Genomic DNA, 21920 nt, shown 5'->3' with positions numbered 1-21920 from the left:
TGCAAATAGACACATGCGCTGCAAATAGACACACGCGCTGCAAATAGACGAACGCACAGCAAATAGACAAACACGCAGCAAATAGACGAACGCGCAGCAAATAGACGAACGCGCAGAAAATAGAGGCGACAACACAACGGAAGTGTTTCCAGAGGACAGGTAAAAGGGATGGACACAGGAGACACTAAAACGTCCAATACACTATACAATTTCGGTTCCGCACAGGGTTCGGCAACCCGCGGCTCTGGAGCCGAACGCGGCTCTTCAGCCCCTCTGTAGTGGCTGTACTGTACAGTGTTGTGCATATGTTTCGCGATCGCTGAACTTAACGAATCAGTTTTCATATTATTAACTTGAACGTAACGATGAACGTGATTGAACGTCACGTTACTTTTTTTAATCATCATCGTATCAGGCCCTTATGAAATACCAGGAGCCGGCGTTTGTGTGTGTGTGTGTGTGTGTGTGTGTGTGTTTGTGCGTGTGTGTGTGTGTGTGTGTGTGTAGCGGTCTGACCGGTCTCGGGTCTCGGGGCACCGACCCCGCCCACTCGCTCAGAAGAGGGGGCAAAATGTCTCTTCTGATAGTAAAGGTTTCAAACCCCTGCACACTATGGACAAAACATGGCCTAACAAACTTGGGCTTGCGTGTTAGCGCAATTCAGTTTAACAGGAGAAGACGGCATGTCTCTAGATCGGACCATCTTCAGAGCTCAGAGCTCACTGTGGCTCTCTCCGAGCGAGTGGGCAGGGCCGGAGCCCCGGTGCGCTGGCCACACACACATACACACACACAAACACCCACGCCCGCTCCTGGTATTTCATGAGGGCCTGATACGATGATATCAGGCCCTCATTCAATCACGTTCATATTTGCAGCGCATGTGACTATTTGCTGCGCGTTTCTGTAATGTGTTGTGTTGTGTTGTGAAATTGATGGAGATGTTTTCTTACTTTGCTTGTGTTTTGTCAACTTGCATGTGTTTTGTTAACTTGCATGTGTTTTCTTAAGTTGCTGTTCGTTGAGCTCTCAGGGCCACCGTACTTATCTTCCTCCACAGCTTCGTACACTCCTCGACCTGCAAATCTACGTTAGCCGAGATCTCCTTCCAGGCCATCTGCACGTCCTTGTAATCCGCCAATGACGGGTTATACAAGTGGTCATACTTTCAGATCTCTTCTGCCAAACGCTCTTCTACTTGGTCCATATTCTTTTTTCATAAATCCTTCCTTGGTTTCTGCCGGTATTGTTCTTATGGGGCATGAAACCGAAAATGTGACTCCAGAAAGGATGTAGTTAGCAGACCAATCATAGCCTTACGGGCTGCGTGAGGCTTTCGTAGCTTTGTCGTATAGTTACAAAAATTCGGTGACGCACGTTAGCAAGCAAGCAGGGGTACGCAAGTGCAAGGGACACTTGCGCTTGTGTGTCCTTGCATGTCTCTGAAAACGCAGAAGCATGCGCCGGCCTTTAGAGATGGGCTGGTGCTCTGCTGACTCACGGCTCATGTATAGATACAGTTTAATGACTAGTGAGAGAGAACAATCTGTGGGATATGGCATATTTCAAGAATATTAGTTGATTTATACGACTTCTCTACTGTTAAGTCGTTTTGGACATGAACTGCGGGTAAAATTTCGGGAAATTGGCTTTACCCAGAGTTTGTCTTTCACTCATGCAGAACACAGCAGCATTCACACCAGCAACGAATCCTCTGCATTATTCAGGCGAGAGGTGGAGCAGAAGGGTGCAGCAGACCAAGCCAGGAAGTGACGTATTGACTCTGCTCACCACAATCTCTCTTGACATCATTGTCGGTCTCTTCTACGTGTGGAAACTGCTTTTTCACCAGGAGTTATTTATTTTCTTTTTTCATTCATGTGTCTGTTGTGCGTCATCAACCCCTGCTGAGTTCACACATTGGGTTCTGCTGGATTTCTACGGACTATCAGCGACATGAACCAATAAATTATCAATTATTTATTTTACCCGGTCAGTCTATTATTAATTGATGATTTCATTAATTAAAAAATATTTTAAACTGAAACTATCAACAAATCAATACAAATTTACAAGTCACTAACTCCATCACACATAATTAGGCAGAGAGACTAAGCAGGTGTTCAGTACTTGATCATACAACAGTGAAAGTGCTGTATCTTTCAAGCAGCAGAGTGTCGTCGAAGTTGTTGATGATGAAGGAAGGACGCCGAGGACTAAGTACTTCAGTATAACAAATTTTATTACACAGAAGTTTCACCAGTCAAGTCAGCCCTCTAGAAACCTGGAGATGCACAAGCCAAATAATGCAATCTGATGTGCGGCGGTCTTACACACATTTATATAGGGACGTTGGTTCCACCTTTGACTTCAGGTAAATGACGTCCCCCATGGGACTTTTGACTAAATAAGGGCATGTTTTTGTGTCCGAACATGAAGACACACTGGTCAAGAACATTCCTTCTTATCCCATCCATTAGCTGGTCAGAGATAATTCCCTAGGTCAAAAGTCATCCCCAAAAGGTAAAGAGTAAATAAGACAAACATCTGGTGGACTCTCTGAGAATGTCTGAGTGTCCAGAGGGCAAGCATCATAAATTGAAGCCTGTCTTTGTGTTTAAGGCACGTCCCAACATGGTCTACTCTAACGAATATACACAACAAAAGCATCAGAATGAGCCATCTCTTCTGTGATTTGCTTGTGTCTTGTTCTGTAACGCATTGATTCAATGAGATTTTGCCTAATTCAGCGAACCTTGGCATGAACCTTGAAGGGGGGTGGAACTCGAATCGTTCCATAAACTCCTCACACACACACACACACAGACACACACAGACACACACACACAGACACACACAGGCACACACACACACACACACACAATCACAAAGGTGTCAGAGCACAATATTTATAGTCTGGGTCATGTTTAAAATGGAGGTTAATCTGCATGGTTTACCTGCAGAGAAAGGCAGGTGAGCTTCTTTCCTCAGCATCCAGGAAGTGTCCGGGGTTGAAAGTGTGCAGGGTTTCCCACTCATCTTTGTCAAACAGCACCGAGGTCAGCATGGGCATAAAGGACGCACCCTAAAAAACACTCTTCACAGGTTAACACCAAGCAATGCTGCAACAACAACACACACTTATTTCATGTCTCTTTCTTATATAAAGATGTAATGGTCTGACTTAAATGACAATCTACCTTAGGTATGAAATAACCACCCAGTGTTGTGTACTTTGCAGCTACTCTGAGTCCATTCAGAGGAACAATGTTTCCCATCCTCTGGATCTCATGGATGACAGCGTCAGTGTAGGGCATGTTGGGTCTGTCGGCCATAGTGGGCTGACGGCTCTGTCCGATCACTCCGTCTATCTCTGCCTGGACCTTTTCTTGAAATTCAACAAATGAATGGTTTTAGCTCATGGCAAGGGGGAAATATTAAAAACTGTATTCTTCGGTCGGCCATCAAACATCATGATCCTGTCTTCATGTCTGTTAAATTGCCACAGACACACATATATATATATATGCTACTGCTAATCCATTTGTTTTTTTTGTTAGATCTGTTTCCTGAAGTGTTCTTCTAGGGAGAAAATAATTTATCTGAACTGTTCAATCACCTTGGGCCTTGATTTAGTTTTTTAAATAAAATTAGCCATATTAATAGTTCCTATCATTCAACACCGCTTTCAAGGTACCAATATTGATAAGTACATTAGTCCACTGCTTTGGTCCAGACCATAGCCCGTAAGATGGACGACATGATGGCTACCAAAAAGTGGATGGCAGCAGTATAGAACATAAACCCTGCCACCTCCATGTTAGTAGAGGAGACGTAACCCAAACTAAAATGAATGTCGGGACCTGGTATTTGTGAACTACAGTCGAAGCCTGAGCACATTTTCTTTGTTCTTTTAGACAAACCAGAGCAGCCAGAATCAGTCTCCAAGTGTGCTTCAACTTCATACAGAGGTGTGAAAACTGACCAGGGACACAGTTTCAACCACTATTAACCAAGAATGTCATCAGGTTAATATAAGCCAAGTCCCACCTCTCTTTTTTCTCTTTCTACTCAACACTCAGAGAGGAGAAGTGTGGCTGTCCAGCTCACTTCATCACTCTTTTCGATTCTTCTTCTACTCAACTCTGTGAATGGAACAAACCTCTCCTTCTGATCAACTTAAATGAAGGAATAGCAGCGTATGTATCCAGGATATTTTTGCCTCTTTTCTGGTTAATAGGAGGAGGTGGAGATGTGTTGTCCATCTTGATACAGTCTATGGTCCAGAACAACTCAACATGGATGGATTAATTTAGTACTCATGGTCTTTATTCCCTTAAGATGTATTGCAAAGACTTTGTTTATCCTTTAACATTTCAAGTAGCAACATAATCAGGTAAATCTTTTAGTCTATCAGCCTCACATTGGAATTCATCATAAAATGTTACCATGTTAACAACCTAAACAAAGAAGTTGAACATATCATAATTCCTGCATAACATGATCATGTTATCATTGTGCGTATAAGTGTGTCCATATGCTGATGTTTATATTAATAAGTATTAGCATTTACTAAGTATGGATAGATGCAAACTAAGTATGGATAGATGCAAACAGCTTTCTATGCAGCTTTGCACGTGACCTACCTTGGATCTCAGGGTTATTGATGAGATAAACCAAAGCCCACTGCAGTGTGGTGGCAGTTGTCTCTGTTCCGGCCAGGAATAGATCCAGAAAGCAAATAATCAGATTATGGTCAGTGAAGCCCAGGTCGGTGTCTTTGTGCTGTTCAGAGAGTGGATATAGTCGTGAATGATTTGCAGTTTGAGGGAGAGGGCTAAAACTCAACGTAAAACACATCTGGCCACGTACATTTTCCTTTTCAATGAGGAAAGTGTCAATGTAGTCCCGGGGATTGCTGTGGTCCAGGTCCTTCTTGTGTCTCTGTAACTCCTGGTTCATGAAGTCTTGGAGGTCGATATAGTTGCTGAATATTTTGTTGTGAGGACCTGGCAAGTAGCTCATCACGTTGGGGAACGATTCATAAAGCTACAGTAAGAAAACAGCAGAGGAAAGAAAGTTAACCTTTTTCTTTAATTTTTTCTATTTTGACCAGAGATGTGGTCCTCCTGGTTACGGAGAATCGACCCCTCAATTCCACCTGAGAGCGTCCTCTCTGGCAATGATTAAACTTTATGTGTGTCATTGACTCACAAAACCCCATACGGAGCCTTCCAGCCTGATAACCTCAGACAAATACGTCAGCATGGTCTGGAAGTTGTGGTCGCTGTACTCATAGCGTTTTCCCATCACCATCTGGCAAATGATGTTGGATACAGCGTTGTTGAAGAGGCCTGCTGTGCTGAAAGGTTCACCTGGAAGAGAGGAGTCCATGTTAGGACAACTCCTCATGTGGGATTATGACCTTATTGTATGCTGCATTTTATCCACCTTTCTGGTTCTCCATCACGTCCTGCAGGTATATCAAGTATTTTTTAACTATTTAAATTAAATACAATACCCACTAATGCACAATAACAACGTGTAAACATTCTTCCTTCATAAAAATAACAGATTATCAGGTAATGCATTGTTTAAGGTTTCATTATTTTAATGAATTTCTAAATAGGAATCAAATTTTATTTCAAGTTGTGTGACCAAGTTGTACATGTTGTTATAAAGCACAGTTACCACTATCCTGATAGCAACAATATGAATATTCAAATGAATAAATATATGTTCTATTAATTCAATTAAACCAACCTAGTTTAAATGGGTAATAATGGGTCTGTTTTAATAGATTTAATGATATTTATTAATAAATGAACACTCAAATAACTTAAAAGCTGTGTAAGTTGAAACCTGTAATATTTACCTTGGTAAAATAATTGGATGGATTTTTGCTGTCCATACTGAAGAAATTCCCCACAATGGGCAGACCAGGCGGTCCTGGAGGATAATTTCGTGGATTCCTGTGTTTGATGAAATCTGCCATTAAAATAAAAATGAGCAGAAACAGAATCAACCCCTTAAGGTCGAAACTCAACACAAAATCATAAAGCCACATGGTTTCAAAAGCCAAAGCAGCAGCAGGAGGAAGGTCTGTGTTTTCCAATTCTTTCTCTTCTGACCAGTGTCCAACCGACCAGTGTCCAACCTTTTATTTTGGTCAGTTATATAAATAAAACAATCAGTACAAAGTCTGTACAAAGGTCCTGACATTGTACTTGTGTAATCAGTGACAGATAACCCACGCTTACCTTTCCATCAACAAACCAGACCTTTGTCAGGGTAGATGAGGAAACTTAAAGCAGTAGTACTATGCACAAACTTTGTTGAGTTTTCGTAACTGTGTGCAAAGCATACGCAGTGTTTCAGTCTACTATGCATATATTGAATGTGGACAGTAGTGTACACCAACGAGCTGTCATGGCATGGTGTGGAAATAGCATGTCACTTTTTAGGACAAGGTCTGAGTGTTTGGTTGATGAGCCAGTCCTGAACTTTGTAGTGGTTTCCCCTGACAGCTGACCTTTTCACATTAGAAGCACTCAGGGCATAGAAACATTGCTCAAGACCCACTTCTTCTCTCTGGCTTTCAATTCAATCTGAGTTTGAGAACTTGATTTTATTTGTTCTCGCACAATATTTTATTCTCAATTATTTATGATGTTTAATGTTTTTTTTACATTTTAAGCTTGTTCAGCACTTTAGTCAAAACCAAGCCTCATCCATATCAGATCAGAAAGTACACGATCAGCAGAGCAGGGATAAAGACAAGCAGCATGTTTGTCGGTTTTAAGCAGGATCACACACAAACAACTATTTCCCCTTTGATTGATCATGATTGAATCTCATACAATGTAACCTTGATCATGCTGTATCCTGTACTACTGAATTCATCTTGGCCTGATTGCTTTTTTTCTAAGGCATTATTGTCTAGATTTCATCAGAAGATCCAAACCTTTGACTTGAAACAACCCCAACCAGAGTGGGAGGGGTGAGCCAAATGTATAAAGACAAAGAACTGCTTCCCATCGGTGTGCATATTACAAACTAACCTTTGTTGCATGCACCATGCTCTGAGCATTAAAGTGTGACAATACTGTAAGAGATTTGAGTCTCATTTCCTCGTTGTTAAGTTGGGATTGTAGAAATTGCCACGACAGAGGAAACATCGGCCAAGGAAAAGCCCATTAAAGACTGGTGTGGATCAAGAGCAGATCCAGGATTTGTTATGGATATGGTGCCTTTTAAATATATAATAATATTTCTCATATAATAAGTCATGGATCTTGATGAGAAAAATCTGACATGATTAGGGGACTGATATTTTGCAGAGTGGTGCAGATCCCAATACAAATCTGGACCTAGTGCATTTAAATGTGGTTTCAGAGGAGGAGTGTTGGGGCTTGGTGGAGGTATGTGGAGTAATATGGAGGTATGTGGATATGTTCTGGTTATGTTCTTTTCTAACAGTTGTGTTTTATCTTTGCTGAGCATAAGAAAAGGAGAGGCTGCGTTATTTACTCCCACAAATATCACAATATTACTCAGTGGGCTTAAAAAAATACCTTCAACTGCTTCAAATAAGCAGACAGCTTGGTTAAAACATTGTGAGGAAATTTGTGGAGATATTTTATAGCTGGAATTATTTGGAATACTGCTACGGGAGTTTTGGATGACCGTTGAGGATAGTGTAACTGACATCTCTAGTGTTGAGCCGTTTCAGACATGAACTTCGGGTAAAATCTGGAGAATTGGCTGCAGAGTTTACTCAGAGTTTGTCTTTCACTCATGCACAACACAGCAGCCTTCACAACAGCAACAAATCCTCTGCATTATACAGGTGAGAGGTGGAGCAGAAGGGTGCAGCAGACTAAGGCAGGAAGTGATCAAGTGGTTTTCCTGACAACACACAGAAACCGGTCTCGGCTCTTATCACCAGAAACTCTCTTGACATCTTTGTCGGTGTCTTCTACGTGTGGAAACTGCTTTTTCTCCAGGAGATATTTGATTAATTTTTTTCATTCATGTGTCTGTCGTGCGTCATCAACCCCTGCTGTGTTCACACATTATATGGACTTTAAACTTGGAGGAAAGACGGACATTTGCATTCACACATGCACTTCCTCCAGAGAAAATATTGCATAAATACCAGCATTGATGTTATAAAAGCTGCACCAACCAACTCAATCTCATGTTATATTGTTTTGAATGTGTTTTTTATCAGTGACATCAACCAAATAATGATCAAATGATTTCATTTCAATTCATTTAATTAATTTATTCAAGCATGTCAGTTTATTATTAATTGATGAATTCCTTAATTAAACCAAAGCAAAAATATTTTAAACTAAAACTATCAACAAATCAATACAAATTTACAAATAACTAACTCCATCACACAGAATTAGGCAGAGAGACTAAGCAGGTGTTCAGTCCTTGAACATACAACAGTGAAAGCATCAGAATGAGCCGTCTCTTCTGTGATTTGCTTGTGTCTTGTCCTGCAACGCGTTGATTCAGTGAGATGTCGTCTAATTCAGCGAACCTTGGCATGAACCTTGAAGGGGTGCGGCACTCGAGTCGTTCCAGTAACTCCTTCTGTACTCAGCTTGACACCGTCAGGAGCCGTGAAAGAGAACTTCTGCAGTAAACCTACCAAAAACAGAAACAGCTCCATCTTGGCAAGGCCCTCTCCGAGACACACACGTTTCCCTGAAGCGACACACACACACACACACGCACGCACACACACACACACAGACACACACACACACACACACACACAGACACACACGTGTAAGAGCACAAGATCCAAAGATGTATATTCTAGGTCATGTTTAAAATGGAGGTTAATCTGCATGGTTTACCTGCAGAGAAAGGCAGGTGAGCTTCTTTCCTCACAAACTTTCCCTCAGCATCCAGGAAGTGTCCGGGGTTGAAAGTGTGCGGGGTTTCCCACTCATCTTTGTCAAACAGCACCGAGGTCAGCATGGGCATAATGGACGCACCCTAAAAAACACGATTCATAGGTTAACACCAAACAACACACACATATTTCATTTCTCTTTCTTATATAAATATGTCATGTTCTGACTTTAAATATTACATTGTACCTTAGGTATGAAGTAACCACCCAGTGTTGTGTCCTTGGCAGCTACTCTAAGTCCATTCAGAGGAACAATGTTTCCCATTCTCTGGATCTCATGGATGACAGCGTCAGTGTAGGGCATGTTGGGTCTGTCGGCCATAGTGGGCTGACGGCTCTGTCCGATCACTCCGTCTATCTCTGCCTGGACCTTTTCTTGAAATTCAACAAATGAATGGTTTTAACTCATGGCAAGGGGGAAATATTAAAAACTGTATTCCTCGGTCGGCCATCAAACATCATGATCCTGTCTTCATGTCTTTTAAATTGCCACTGACACACATATATATATATATATATATGCTACTGCTAATCCATCTGAATCTGATTCATGAAGTATTCCTCTAGGGAGAAAATAATCTATCTGAACTGTTCAATCCCCTTGGGTCTTGATTTAGTTAATGAAAAATAAAATAAGCCATATTAAGTGTTCATTTCATTAAACACTGCTTTAAAGGTGGCAATGTTGATTAGTAGATTAGTCCACTGCTTTCGTCCAGACCATAAATTGTAAGATGGACGACATGATGGCTATTTAATATTATGATTTTTAATGGTAATATTCAATATCGTTAGTGATAATCACATTTATTGAATGGCGAAGGCACACCATTTCATGGTGTCACGTTTAATGTATCAATTGCTCAACTTGAAAGATCCCTTTCCAAAAACTTGCAGCGTTCTTCCTCTGGAATTTTAACCATGTTAATAATATAGTGTTACAATATGTTGTTGTTTGTTGTTCATGTATAATGTTTCGTATAGTGTATAGTATATTAACCTAGTTTAAAGCTGAACGATCTGATCATTTCAGATTGGAGCCAAGTTAAGCCAACATTGTATTTCTTTGTTGTTGTTCGCATTTCCATAGTAACAGAGAGCTCCACCAATCAGCAAGGTTGCTATTATACTTCAGGATTGTGGGTCTTAGTGCTTCTCCTTGACATTGCAAATAAAATCTGTTTATATTATAACGCAGTTAATATATGAACTTGTTTCTTCTACAGGAGCATATAACATCATTTTAACAATAACATCATCGTAACAATATTGACTGGTAATCAAAACATCTAATTAGAATGTGAATGTGATTGACTTCTGATTGGTCGAGCATTTGTATCTGCCTGACTTTGCTACTGTGGCTCCACCTCCTGGAATGCTACTGCAAAGAATCCAGAAGTGCAAGAGGGCAGTGTATGTATCCAGGATATTTTTGCATCTCTTCTGGATAATGGGAGGAGGTGGAAATGTGTTGTCCATCTTGATACAGTCTATAGTCCCGAACAACTCAACATGGATAGATTAATTTAGTACTCATGGTCATGATTCTCTTAGGATGTAATCTAAAGACTTTGTTTATCCTTTAACATTTCAAGTAGCAACATTATCAGGTAAATCTGCCTCATCTTTGAATTAATTATAAAATTTTAGCATGTACACAACCTAAACAAAGAACTTGACATATTCATCATAATTTCTGCATAACATGATCATGTTGGCATTGTGCGTATAAGTGTGTCCATATGCTGATGTTTATATTAATAAGTATTAGCATTTACTAAGTATGGATAGATGCAAACTTCTGTTTCCCTCCATTTCAGAGCTTTCTATGCAGCTTTGCACGTGACCTACCTTGGATCTCAGGGTTATTGTTTAGATAAACCAAAGCCCACTGCAGTGTGGTGGCAGTTGTCTCTGTTCCGGCCAGGAATAGATCCAGAGAGCACATAATCAGATTATGGTCAGTGAACCCCAGGTCGGTGTCTTTGTGCTGTTCAGAGAGTGGATATAGTGGTGAATGATTTGCAGTTTGAGGGAGAGGGCTAAAACTCTACGTAAAACACATCTGACCACGTACATTTTCCTTTTCAATGAGGAAAGTGTCAATGTAGTCCCGGGGATTGCTGTGGTCCAAGTCCTTCTTGTGCCTCTGTAACTCCTGGTTAATGAAGTCTTGGAGGTCAATATAGTTGCTAAATAATTTGTTGTGAGGACCTGGCAAGTACTTCATCACGTTGGGGAACGATTCATAAAGCTACAGTAAGAAAACAGCAGAGGGAGGGAAGTTAACATTTTTCTTTCAACTTTTAAATTTTGAGCAGAGACGTGGGCCACCTGGTTACGGAGAATCGACCCCTCAATTCCACCTGAGAGCGTCCACTCTCGAGCATTGATTAAACTTAATGTGTGTTATTGACTCACAAAACCCCATACGGAGCCTTCCAGTCTGATAACCTCAGACAGATATGTGAGCATGGTCTGGAAGTTGTGGTCGCTGTACTCATAGCGTTTTCCCATCACCATCTGGCAAATGATGTTGGATACAGCGTTGTTGAAGAGGCCTGCTGTGCTGAAAGATTCACCTGGAAGAGAGGAGTCCATGTTAGGACAACTCCTCATGTGGAATTATGACCTTATTGTATGCTGCATTTTATCCACCTTTCTCGTTCTCCATCACATCCTGCAGGTATCGGATCTCCTCACAGATGCTCTGCTCCATGAGACTTTTACCCAGGCCAAATGTGCGTAAGGTGGATAAAGCAAAACGCCGCTGTTTCTTCCATGTTTCACCATTACTCATGAACAGACCACCTACACACAAGCATGCAGAGGAACAAAAGAGTGATCAACTTGCGGGAAGTCACTTCTGTTCTGCACTGGACAAGAGAAAGAGAGGGATGTTTCCACCTGAGCCGCCTTTGTATATCCTGTCAACCATCGGACTGTGTGGTCGGTCCACAAAGTTATTGGCTTGTGTGACTATGGATTCCTTCACCATCTTATACCCAGTCACAAACACCATCTTTTCCCCCCCGAGGCGGACACTGAACACGTTCCCGTAGACATCAGCCAGCTGCCGACATGAGAGAGGAAGATTCAGATGAGCCAAGTAGTTTTTTAAAGGAGACATATTATGCCCATTTTACCACTGTTGATATGGTTCCTTGGGTTCTTAATGAAATGTCTGTAACATATTTTGGTCAAAATACCACAAGGATAATTTAAAACAGCACCTTTTTACCCTGTCTAAAACAGCCCTCCTCAGATTGACCTTTTGTTGAGGGCTCCACAGGCCTAGCTAGGGGAGTCCGGCTCCCCGGCTAACTTCAGCCTGCGAGCTAACCGGGCCGATGGAGCCCGGCTAGCATTAGCTCGCTCGTCCAAGGCCATGTAGCGAGACTCCCTACATGGGCATGGTGTGACTATGATGTTTATTTCGGTCGTAATCCCATTCGACGCACTCTAGCGTATCGTTTCTGACATAGAGGAACCACAACAAATCGCCGGCTTTGTTTTTTTCCAGAGTTTTTGGGAGGGTAGACATGCCAGATACCCAAATTAAAGAGTAGAAGAGTGGAATTTTCATAATATGTCCACTTTAACTATTTAAATTTTATACAATACCACTAATGCACAATAACAACGTGTCAACTATCTTTCTTCATAATCTTTATGAATTTCTAAAAAGGAATCAAATAGTAAATTATTTCAAGTTGTGTGACCCAGTTCTACATGTCATAAAGCACATATGCCACTATCCTGATAGAAACAATACGAATATTCAACTGAATATATTTATGTTCTATTAATTCAATCAAATCCAACCAAGTTTAAATGTGTAAGAATGAGTCTGTTTTAACAGATTTAATGATATTTATTAATAAATGAACACTTGAATAACTTAAAAGCTGTGGAAGTTGAAACCTGTAATATTTACCTTGGTAAAATAATTGGATGGATTTTTGCTGTCCATACTGAAGAAATTCCCCACAATGGGCAGACCAGGCGGTCCTGGAGGATAATTTGGTGGATTCCTGTGTTTGATGAAATCTGCCATTAAAATAAAAATGAGCAGAAACAGAATCAACCCCTTAAGGTCGAAACTCAACAAAAAATCATAAAGCCACATGGTTTCAAAAGCCAAAGCAGCACTGGGAGGAAGGTCTGTGTTTTCCAATACTTTTCCTTCTGACCAGTATAACACCAGTGTTCAACCTTTTATTCTAGTCAGTTACACAAATAAAAAATCAGTACAAAGTCTATACAAAGGTGCTGACATTGTACTTGTGTAATCAGTGACAGACAACCCACGCCTACCGTTCCATCAACAAACCAGACCTTTGTCAGGGCTAGATGTGATGAAGCTTAAAGCAGTAGTACTATGCACAATCTTTGTTGAGTTTTTGTCACTGTGTGCAAAGCATACACAGTGTGTCATTGTACTTATACATATATTGAATATGTACAGTAGTGTACACCAACGAGCTGTCATGGCATGGTGAGGAAATAGCATGTCACTTTGTAGGACACGGTTTGAGTGTTTGGTTGACGAGTCATTCCACTGCAGCATAAAAGACCAAACTGGAACGTTGTAGTGGTTTCCTCTAACAGCTGACTTGTTCACATTAGAAACAATCAGAGCATAGAAACATTGCTCAAGACCCACTTCTTCTCTCTGGCTTTCAATTCAATCTGATTTTGAGACCTTGATTCTGTTTGTTCTTGTACAATATTTTATTCTCTATTATTTATGATTTTTTATGTTGTATTGCTTTGTGTTTTTATATCTATTTTTATGTTTTTTTTTACATTATAAGCTTGTTCAGCACTTTAGTCAAAGACAAGCGTCATCCATATCAGATCAGAAAGTACACGAGCAGCAGAGCAGTGATAGAGACGAGCAGGAGTCCCCTCAGATTAAGTCACAGAAGGAGATGAATCCCCTCGTCATGGAGCAGAGGAGGAGCACAGTCGAGGAAATGACTGAGTAGGATCACATTTGTTCCCTGCTAGAGATGGGCTGATGCTCTGCTGACTCACAGCTCATGTACAGATACATTTTAATGGCCAGTGAGAGACAACAATCTGCATGAGGATGATTCTCAGATTGTGGACCTTAACTTGACGAGCCACAAGGAGGTTAAGTTTTCACCTTTGTCAGTTGAATTTTTTTTTGGTTTTTAAGCAGAATCACACACAAACAACTGTACAGATTTCCACAAAACTTGGAAGGAGGAAACATCGGCCGAGGAAATGCCAATCAAAATCTGGTGTGGATCCAGAGCAGTCCAGGATTTGTTATGGATATGGTGCCATTTAAATATATAATAAGATTTCTCAGAGACCAAGTCATGGATCTTGATGAGAAAAATCTGACATGTTTAGGGGACTGATATTTTGCAGTGTGGCACAGATCCTAATACAAATAGCGACCTAATGCATTTAAATGTGGTTTCAGAAGAGGACTGTTGGGGCTTGGTGGATGTATGTGGAGGTATGTGCATATGTACTGGTTATGTTATTTTCTAACAATTGTGTTTTATCTTTGCTGAGCTTAAGAAAAGGAGAGGCTGCGTTATTACTCCCACAAATATCACAATATTACTCAGTGGGCTTTAAAAAAATACCTTCAACTGCTTAAAATAAGCAGTCAGCTTGGTTAAAACATTGTGAGGAAATTTGTGGAGATATTTTATAGCTGGAATTATTTGAAATACTGCTACGAGAGCTTTGGATGACCGTTGAGGATAGTGTAACTGACATCTCCAGTGTTGAGCCGTTTCAGACATGACCTTCGGGTAAAATCTAGAAACTTGGCTGCAGAGTTTACTCAGAGTTTGTCTTTCACTTGTCGTGTCTTTCAAGCAACAGAGTCTTGTCGATGTTGTTGTTGAAGGAAGGAAACCGCGGACCCAGTACTTACACGTATACAATGTTTATTACAAGAAGTTTCACAGGTCAGCCTGCTCTAGAAACTCACAGATAACACACAAGCCAATAAGTGAAAATCTGGCTCGTCTCTTGCAAGACAAGGACTCTTATAGGGGAGGTGTTTACCCCAAAACTAGAGATAAGGTGACTTAATTTGGGCATGCGTTGTACCTAAGATTTACGGACCTGTTGAACAACATCCCTTCTTTTACCATTCCATAAGCGGGTCAAAAAACATTCAGGGAAGGGAGGAAACTAACAGAACACATCTGGAATAGTAATTAAAAGTCTGAGCATAAGGCATCATATATGTAAATGTCATTATGTTTTATAACCATGTTCAAAAGATCTCTTAGCTGAATATACATCATGTTCATGCACATCACAGCAACATATCCTCTGCATTATACAGGTGAGAGGTGGAGCAGAAGGGTGCAGCAGACTAAGGCAGGAAGTGATCAAGTGGTTTTCCTGACAACACACAGAAACCAGTGTCGGCTCTTATCACCAGAAACTCTCGACATCTTTGACGGTGTCCTCTACGTGTGGAAACTGCTTTTTCACCAGGAGATATTTGATTTCTTTTTTTCATTCATGTGTCTGTCGTGCGTCATCAACCCCTGCTGTGTTTACACATTGGATTCTGCTGGATTTCTACGGACTTTACATTTGGGGGACAGACGGACATTTGCATTCACAGATGCACCTCCTCCAGAGAAAATATTGCATAAATATAAGCGTCAATGTTTTAACAGCTGCACCAACCAACTCAATCTCATGTTATATTGTTTTAATGTGTCTTTTTTATCAGTAATATAAACCAATTAATGATCAAATAATTTCATTTCATTTAATTAAATGTATTTATTTAACCATGTCAGTTTATTATTAATTGACGATTTCCTTAATTAAACAAAAGCAAACAAATTTTAAACTGAAACTTTCAACAAATCAATAAAAACTTATAAATCACTAACTCCATCACACAGAGTTAAATGAACAGGCAGAGAGACTAAGCAGTTCTTCAGTACATGATCATACAACAGTGACAGCATCAGAATGAGCCGTCTCTTCTGATTGCTTGTGTCTTGTCCTGAAACGCGTTGATTCAGTGAGATGTCGCCTAATTCAGCGAACCTTGGCATGAACCTTGAAGGGGTGCGGCACTCGAGTCGCTCCAGTTACGCCTTCTGTACTCAGCTCGACACCGTCAGGAGCCGTGAAAGAGAACTTCTGCAGTAAACCTACCAAAAACAGAAACAGCTCCATCTTGGCCAGGCCCTCTCCGAGACACACACGTTTCCCTGAAGCGACACAGACACACGCACACAAACAAGCACGCACGCAAGCACACACACGCACACACACACACACACACACACACACACACACACACACACACACACACACACACACACAGACACACACGTGTAAGAGCACAAGATCCCAAGATGTATATTCTAGGTCATGTTTAAAATGGAGGTTAATCTGCATGGTTTACCTGCAGAGAAAGGCAGGTGAGCTTCTTTCCTCACAAACTTTCCATCAGCATCCAGGAAGTGTCCTGGGTTGAAAGTGTGCGGGGTTTCCCACTCATCTTTGTCAAACAGCACTGAGGTCAGCATGGGCATAATGGACGCACCCTAAAAAACACGATTCATAGGTTAACAACAAGCAATGCTGCAACAACAAAACACACATATTTCATTTATTTTTCTTATATAAATATGTCATGTTCTGACTTTAAATATTACATTGTACCTTAGGTATGAAGTAACCACCCAGTGTTGTATCCTTGGCAGCTACTCTGAGTCCATTCAGAGGAACAATGTTTCCCATTCTCTGAATCTCATGGATGACAGCGTCAGTGTAGGGCATGTTGGGTCTGTCGGCCATAGTGGGCTGACGGCTCTGTCCGATCACTCCGTCTATCTCTGCCTGGACCTTTTCTTGATATTCAACAAATAAATGGTTTTAGCTTATGGCAAGGGGGAAATATAAAAAACTGTATTCCTCGGTCGGCCATCAAACATCATGATCCTGTCTTCATGTCTGTTAGATTGCCACTGAAACACATATATATTAGCTGCTGCTAATCCATTTGTTTTTTTGTTACATCTGATTCATGAAGTGTTCTTCTAAGGAGAATATCATTTATCTGAACTGTTCAATCCCCTTGGGCCTTGATTTGGTTTAAAAAATTAATAAAAGTAGCCATACTAATATTTCCTATCCTTCAAAACCGCTTTAAAGTTGCCAATGTTGAAAAGTAGATTAGTCCACTGCTTTGGTCCAGACCATGATGCAACATTTTGAAAGGACACTCAGTCAAACAGACACCCATACTCACATTCACATCTGTATATAGTAAGTACACCTTAAGCAATTTGTGTTTTTATAATTGATTATCTTCATAATAAATGTTTCCCTTTCACAAATGTTTTAATGAATGTTGCATTAGTGTGAATTTTGCAGACCTCTACACTGTATATGACTCTATATTCTTCAGCTTTTCTAACTGTCTATATGGTGATTTTGGTTATAGTTATTCATTTAATATTTAATCAGAGTTCCAAATTTGTAGTTAGTACTTTCAAGAGACTTAATCAATAAATTGGCTATCTTTCCCTTCCTTTGAAGTGTGGTGCCGAGAGGTAAAGTTAATATTTGTAATATTAATATTCAATATCTTTTCTGATAACCATATTTATTGAATGGCGGAAGGCACACCATTTAATGCAGTCATGTTTACTGTTTCAATTGCACAAGACCGATCCCTTTCCAAAAACTTGTAGTGTACTTCTTCTGGACTTTTAACCATGTTGTTGATGCAATATATTGTAGTTTGTGTCATATATAATGTTTCGTATAGTGTATATTATATTAACCTAATGTAAAGCTGAACAATCTCATCATTTCAGATTGGAGCCAAGTTAAGCCAACATTGTATTCATTGTTGTTGTTAGCATTTCCATGGTAACAGCGGGCTCCACCAATCAGCAATGTTGCTATTAAACTTCAGGATTGTGGATCGTGTCGTGCAACTCCTTGACATTGCGAATAATATCTGTATATATTATAATACAGTTGTTACATGAACTTGTGTCTTCTACAGGAGCAAATTACATCGTTTCACATGCTTGTAGCTTGTTGTGAGTCTTCCTTTGGATGGTTACAATATTGACTGACTTTGCTACTGTGGCTTCACCTCCTGGAATGCTACTGCAAAGAGGGCATTTTTGCATCTTTTCTGGATAATAGGAGGAGTTGGAGATGGGTTGTCCATCTTGACACAGTCTATGGTCCAGAACAACTCAACATGGATGGTTTCATTTGGTACTCATGTTCATTATTCCCTTAAGATGTATTGTAAAGACTTTGTTTCCTTTAACATTTCAAGTAGCAACATTATCAGGTAAATCTTTTAGTCTATCACCCTGGCATTTTAATTAATTAGCTAATGTTAGCATGTTAACAACCTGAACAAAGAAGTTGAACATATTTATCATTATTCCTGCATAAAATTATCATGTTAGCATGATGTGTGTCCGTATGATGATGTTTGTATTAATAAGTAGTAGCATTTACTAAGTATGGATGGATGCAAACGTTTCCTTCCTATTTCACAGCTTTCTATGCAGCTTTGCACGTGACCTACCTTGGATCTCTGGGTTATTGATGAGATAAACCAAAGCCCACTGCAATGTGGTGGCAGTTGTCTCTGTTCCGGCCAGGAATAGATCCATAGAGCACATAATCAGATTATGGTCAGTGAAGCCCAGGTCGGTGTCTTTGTGCTGTTCAGAGAGTGGATATAGTGGTGAATGATTTGCAGTTTGAGGGAGAGGGCTAAAACTCTACATAAAACACATCTGGCCACGTACATTTTCCATTTGAATGAGGAAAGTGTCGATGTAGTCCCGGGGATTGCTGTGGTCCAGGTCCTTCTTGTGCCTCTGTAACTCCTGGTTCATGAAGTCTTGGAGGTCGATATAGTTGCTAAATAATTTGTTGTGAGGACCTGGCAAGTACTTCATCACGTTGGGAAACGATTCATACAGCTACACGTAAGAAAACAGCAGAGGAAAGAAAGTTAACATTTTTCTTTCAACTTTTAAATTTTGAGCAGAGACGTGGGCCTCCTGGTTACGGAGAATCAACCCTCTCAATTACACCTGAGAGCGCTCTCTCGTACGATGATTAAACTTTATGTGTGTTATTGACTCACGGAACCCCATACGGAGCCTTCCAGCCTGATAACCTCAGACAGATATGTCAGCATGGTCTGGAAGTTGTGGTCGCTGTACTCATAGCGTTTTCCCATCACCATCTGGCAAATGATGTTGGATACAGCGTTGTTGAAGAGGCCTGATGAGCTGAAAGGTTCACCTGGAAGAGAGAAGTCCATGTTAGGACAACTCCTCATGTGGGATTATGACCTTATTGTATGCTGCATTTTATCCACCTTTCTCGTTCTCCATCACGTCCTGCAGGTATCGGATCTCCTCACAGATGCTCTGCTCCATGAGACTTTTACCCAGGCCAAATGTGCGTAAGGTGGATAAAGCAAAACGCCGCTGTTTCTTCCATGTTTCACCATTACTCATGAACAGACCACCTACACACGACCATGCAGAGGAATAAAAGAGTGATCAACTTGTGGGAAGTCACTTCTGTTCTGCACTGGACAAGAGAAAGAGAGGGATGTTTCCACCTGAGCCGCCTTTGTATATCCTGTCAACCATCGGACTGTGTGGTCGGTCCACAAAGTTCTCAGCTTGTGCCACTATGGATTCCTTCACCATCTTATACCCAGTCACAAACACCATCTTTTCCCCCCCGAGGCGGACACTGAACACGTTCCCGTAGACATCAGCCAGCTGCCGACATGAGAGAGGAAGATTCAGGTGAGCCAAGTATTTTTTAACTATTTCAATTATATATAATACCCACTAATGCACAATAACAAAATTTCAACTATCCTTCTAGATAAAATTAACAGATTATCAGGTAAAGCATAGTTTAAGATTTCATTCTCTTAATGAATTTCTAAAAAGGATTAAATTAGTAAATTATTTCAAGTTATTTGTCCAAGTTATACATGTTGTAATAAAGCACACCTGTAATATTTACCTTGGTAAAATAATTGGATGGATTTTTGCTGTCCATACTGAAGAAATTCCCCACAATGGGCAGACCAGGCGGTCCTGGAGGGTAATTTGGTGGATTCCTGTGTTTGATGAAATCTGCCATTAAAATAAAAATGAGCAGAAACAGAATCAACCCCTTAAGGTCGAAACTCAACAAAAAATCATAAAGCCACATGGTTTCAAAAGCCAAAGCAGCAGCAGGAGGAAGGTCTGTCGTTTCCAATTCTTTCTCTACTGACCAGTGTAGCACCAGTGTCCAACCTTTTATTCTGGTCAGTTATATAAATAAAACAATCAGTACAAAGTCTGTACAATGGTCCTGACATTGTACTTTTGTAATCAGTGACAGATAACCCACGCCTACCTTTCCATCAACAAACCAGACCTTTGTCAGGCTAGATGTGAGGAAACTTAAAGCAGTAGTACTATGCACAAACTTTGTTGAGTTTTCGTCACTGTGTACAAAGCATACGCAGTGTTTCAGTCTACTATACATATATTGAATGTGGACAGTAGTGTACACCAACAAGTTGTCTTGGCAGGGTGTGGAAATAGCGTGTCACTTTGTAGGACAAGGTTTGAGTGTTTGGTTGACGAGCCAATCCACTGCAGCATAAAAGACCAAACTTGTACTTTGCAGTGGTTTCCTCTAACAGCTGATCTGTTCGTATTAGAATGAATGAACCATTAAGAGCATGGTTACCTTTAAATCATTGCTAAAGTCCAGCTATAATGCAATTCTAGCTGAGTGTGAGACCTTGATTTAATTTATTCTCATACGATATTTATTTGAGATTATTTATGATGTTTGATGTTTTATTGCCTTTTTTTAAGTGTTCTTATACAAATATTTTAAAGTTGACAGTAGTGTACACCAACAAGCTGTCTTGGCATGGAGTGGAAATAGCATGTCACTTTGTAGGACATGGTGTGAGTGTTTGGTTGACGAGCCAATCCACTGCAGCATAAAAGACCAAACTGGAACTTTATAGTGGGATCCCCTGACAGCTGACCTGTTCACATTATCAATCAATCAATCAGTCAAATTTTATTTGTATAGCCCATATTCACAAATTACAATTCATCTCATAGGGCTTTAACAGGGTGTGACATCCTCTGTCCTTAACCCTCACCAAGAGTAAGGAAAAACTACTAAAAACCCTTTTAACAGGGTAAAAATACGTAGAAACCTCAGAGAGAGCTACATGTGAGGGATCCCTCTCCCAGGACGGACAGAAGGGCAATAGATGCCACGTGCAGGAGAACATCATCAAGATTAAAGTCTTCAAGATTAAAGATTAAAGTCTTTAGCAGCATTTGATGAGGGTAAGCATCCCGAAGGACAACCCCAACATGACATGCCAAGCAATCCCGCTGCAATCACAGTCCATGGTCAGCAACCAGCAGGCCCACGATCCACCATCCAGACCAGAACGCCACTCCAGTCCTCAGTCACCGTCCACCGCCACCCACCACAAGCCGCCGCCGCGGCCCTGGTCCAATGCCCGTACCCGATGTCAACGCGACACAGGGTCCGCCACCACCATCACGATCAGCCCACACGACACAGAATCCGCCACACAGGGTCCGCCACCACCACCACGATCAGCCCACACGACACAGAATCCGCCACACTGGATCCACCACCGCGACTTCCTGTGCGCGATCAACAAACCGCAATCCATGGTGCGGCCACAGAGGCCCTGGATCTGCGGGTGATAAAGCAAAGGGATTCCGGGGAAGGGGGATAGGGATGGAGAAGAGAAACACTCAGAGCATAGAAACATTGCTCAAGACCCACTTCTTCTCCTTGGCTTTCAATTCAATCTGAGTTTGAGACCTTGATTCTATTTGTTCTTGTACAATATTTTATTCTCTATTATTTATGATTTTTAATGTTTTAT

The 21920-nt window shown here is 40.8% G+C and overlaps 1 protein-coding gene and 1 pseudogene across 1 annotated transcript; both read right to left on the bottom strand.

Moving 5' to 3' along the window:
- Positions 1-2224: 2224 nt before the first annotated feature.
- LOC133960834 (cytochrome P450 2J4-like) lies at positions 2225-6431 on the bottom strand (annotated as a pseudogene).
- A 1841-nt stretch (positions 6432-8272) lies between these two features.
- LOC133960833 (uncharacterized) lies at positions 8273-20230 on the bottom strand. Its single transcript, XM_062395678.1, has 18 exons — positions 20000-20230; positions 19581-19746; positions 19332-19484; positions 19095-19255; positions 18751-18927; positions 18525-18663; positions 16628-16815; positions 16368-16509; positions 15997-16170; positions 12873-13144; positions 11843-12008; positions 11594-11746; positions 11357-11517; positions 11013-11189; positions 10787-10925; positions 9123-9310; positions 8877-9018; positions 8273-8721 (listed from the first exon to the last, which is right to left on the bottom strand). Exons 1-18 carry the CDS (start codon positions 20189-20191, stop codon positions 8546-8548), a joined length of 3066 nt encoding a protein of 1021 aa, XP_062251662.1. The 5' UTR covers positions 20192-20230; the 3' UTR covers positions 8273-8545.
- Between the last annotated feature and the right edge of the window lie 1690 nt (positions 20231-21920).

The sequence above is a fragment of the Platichthys flesus genome, chromosome 9 (genome assembly GCF_949316205.1).
Source record: "Platichthys flesus chromosome 9, fPlaFle2.1, whole genome shotgun sequence".
Lineage (NCBI taxonomy): Eukaryota > Metazoa > Chordata > Actinopteri > Pleuronectiformes > Pleuronectidae > Platichthys > Platichthys flesus.
The sequence above is the reverse complement of the archived record's forward strand: the minus strand, read 5'-3'. Positions and strand labels throughout refer to the sequence as shown.

Bases quoted from the DNA above. Each gene is read 5' to 3' on its own strand.
- LOC133960833 (XM_062395678.1), bottom strand. From the start codon at position 20,191: ATGTGGCTTTATGATTTTTTGTTGAGTTTCGACCTTAAGGGGTTGATT. The intron at 12,009-12,872 runs GTAAATATTACA...TCATGTCGGCAG, and splicing joins CATCCAATTATTTTACCAAG to CTGGCTGATGTCTACGGGAA. The intron at 11,518-11,593 runs GTGGATAAAATG...CCTCTCTTCCAG, and splicing joins TGTGATGGAGAACGAGAAAG to GTGAATCTTTCAGCACAGCA.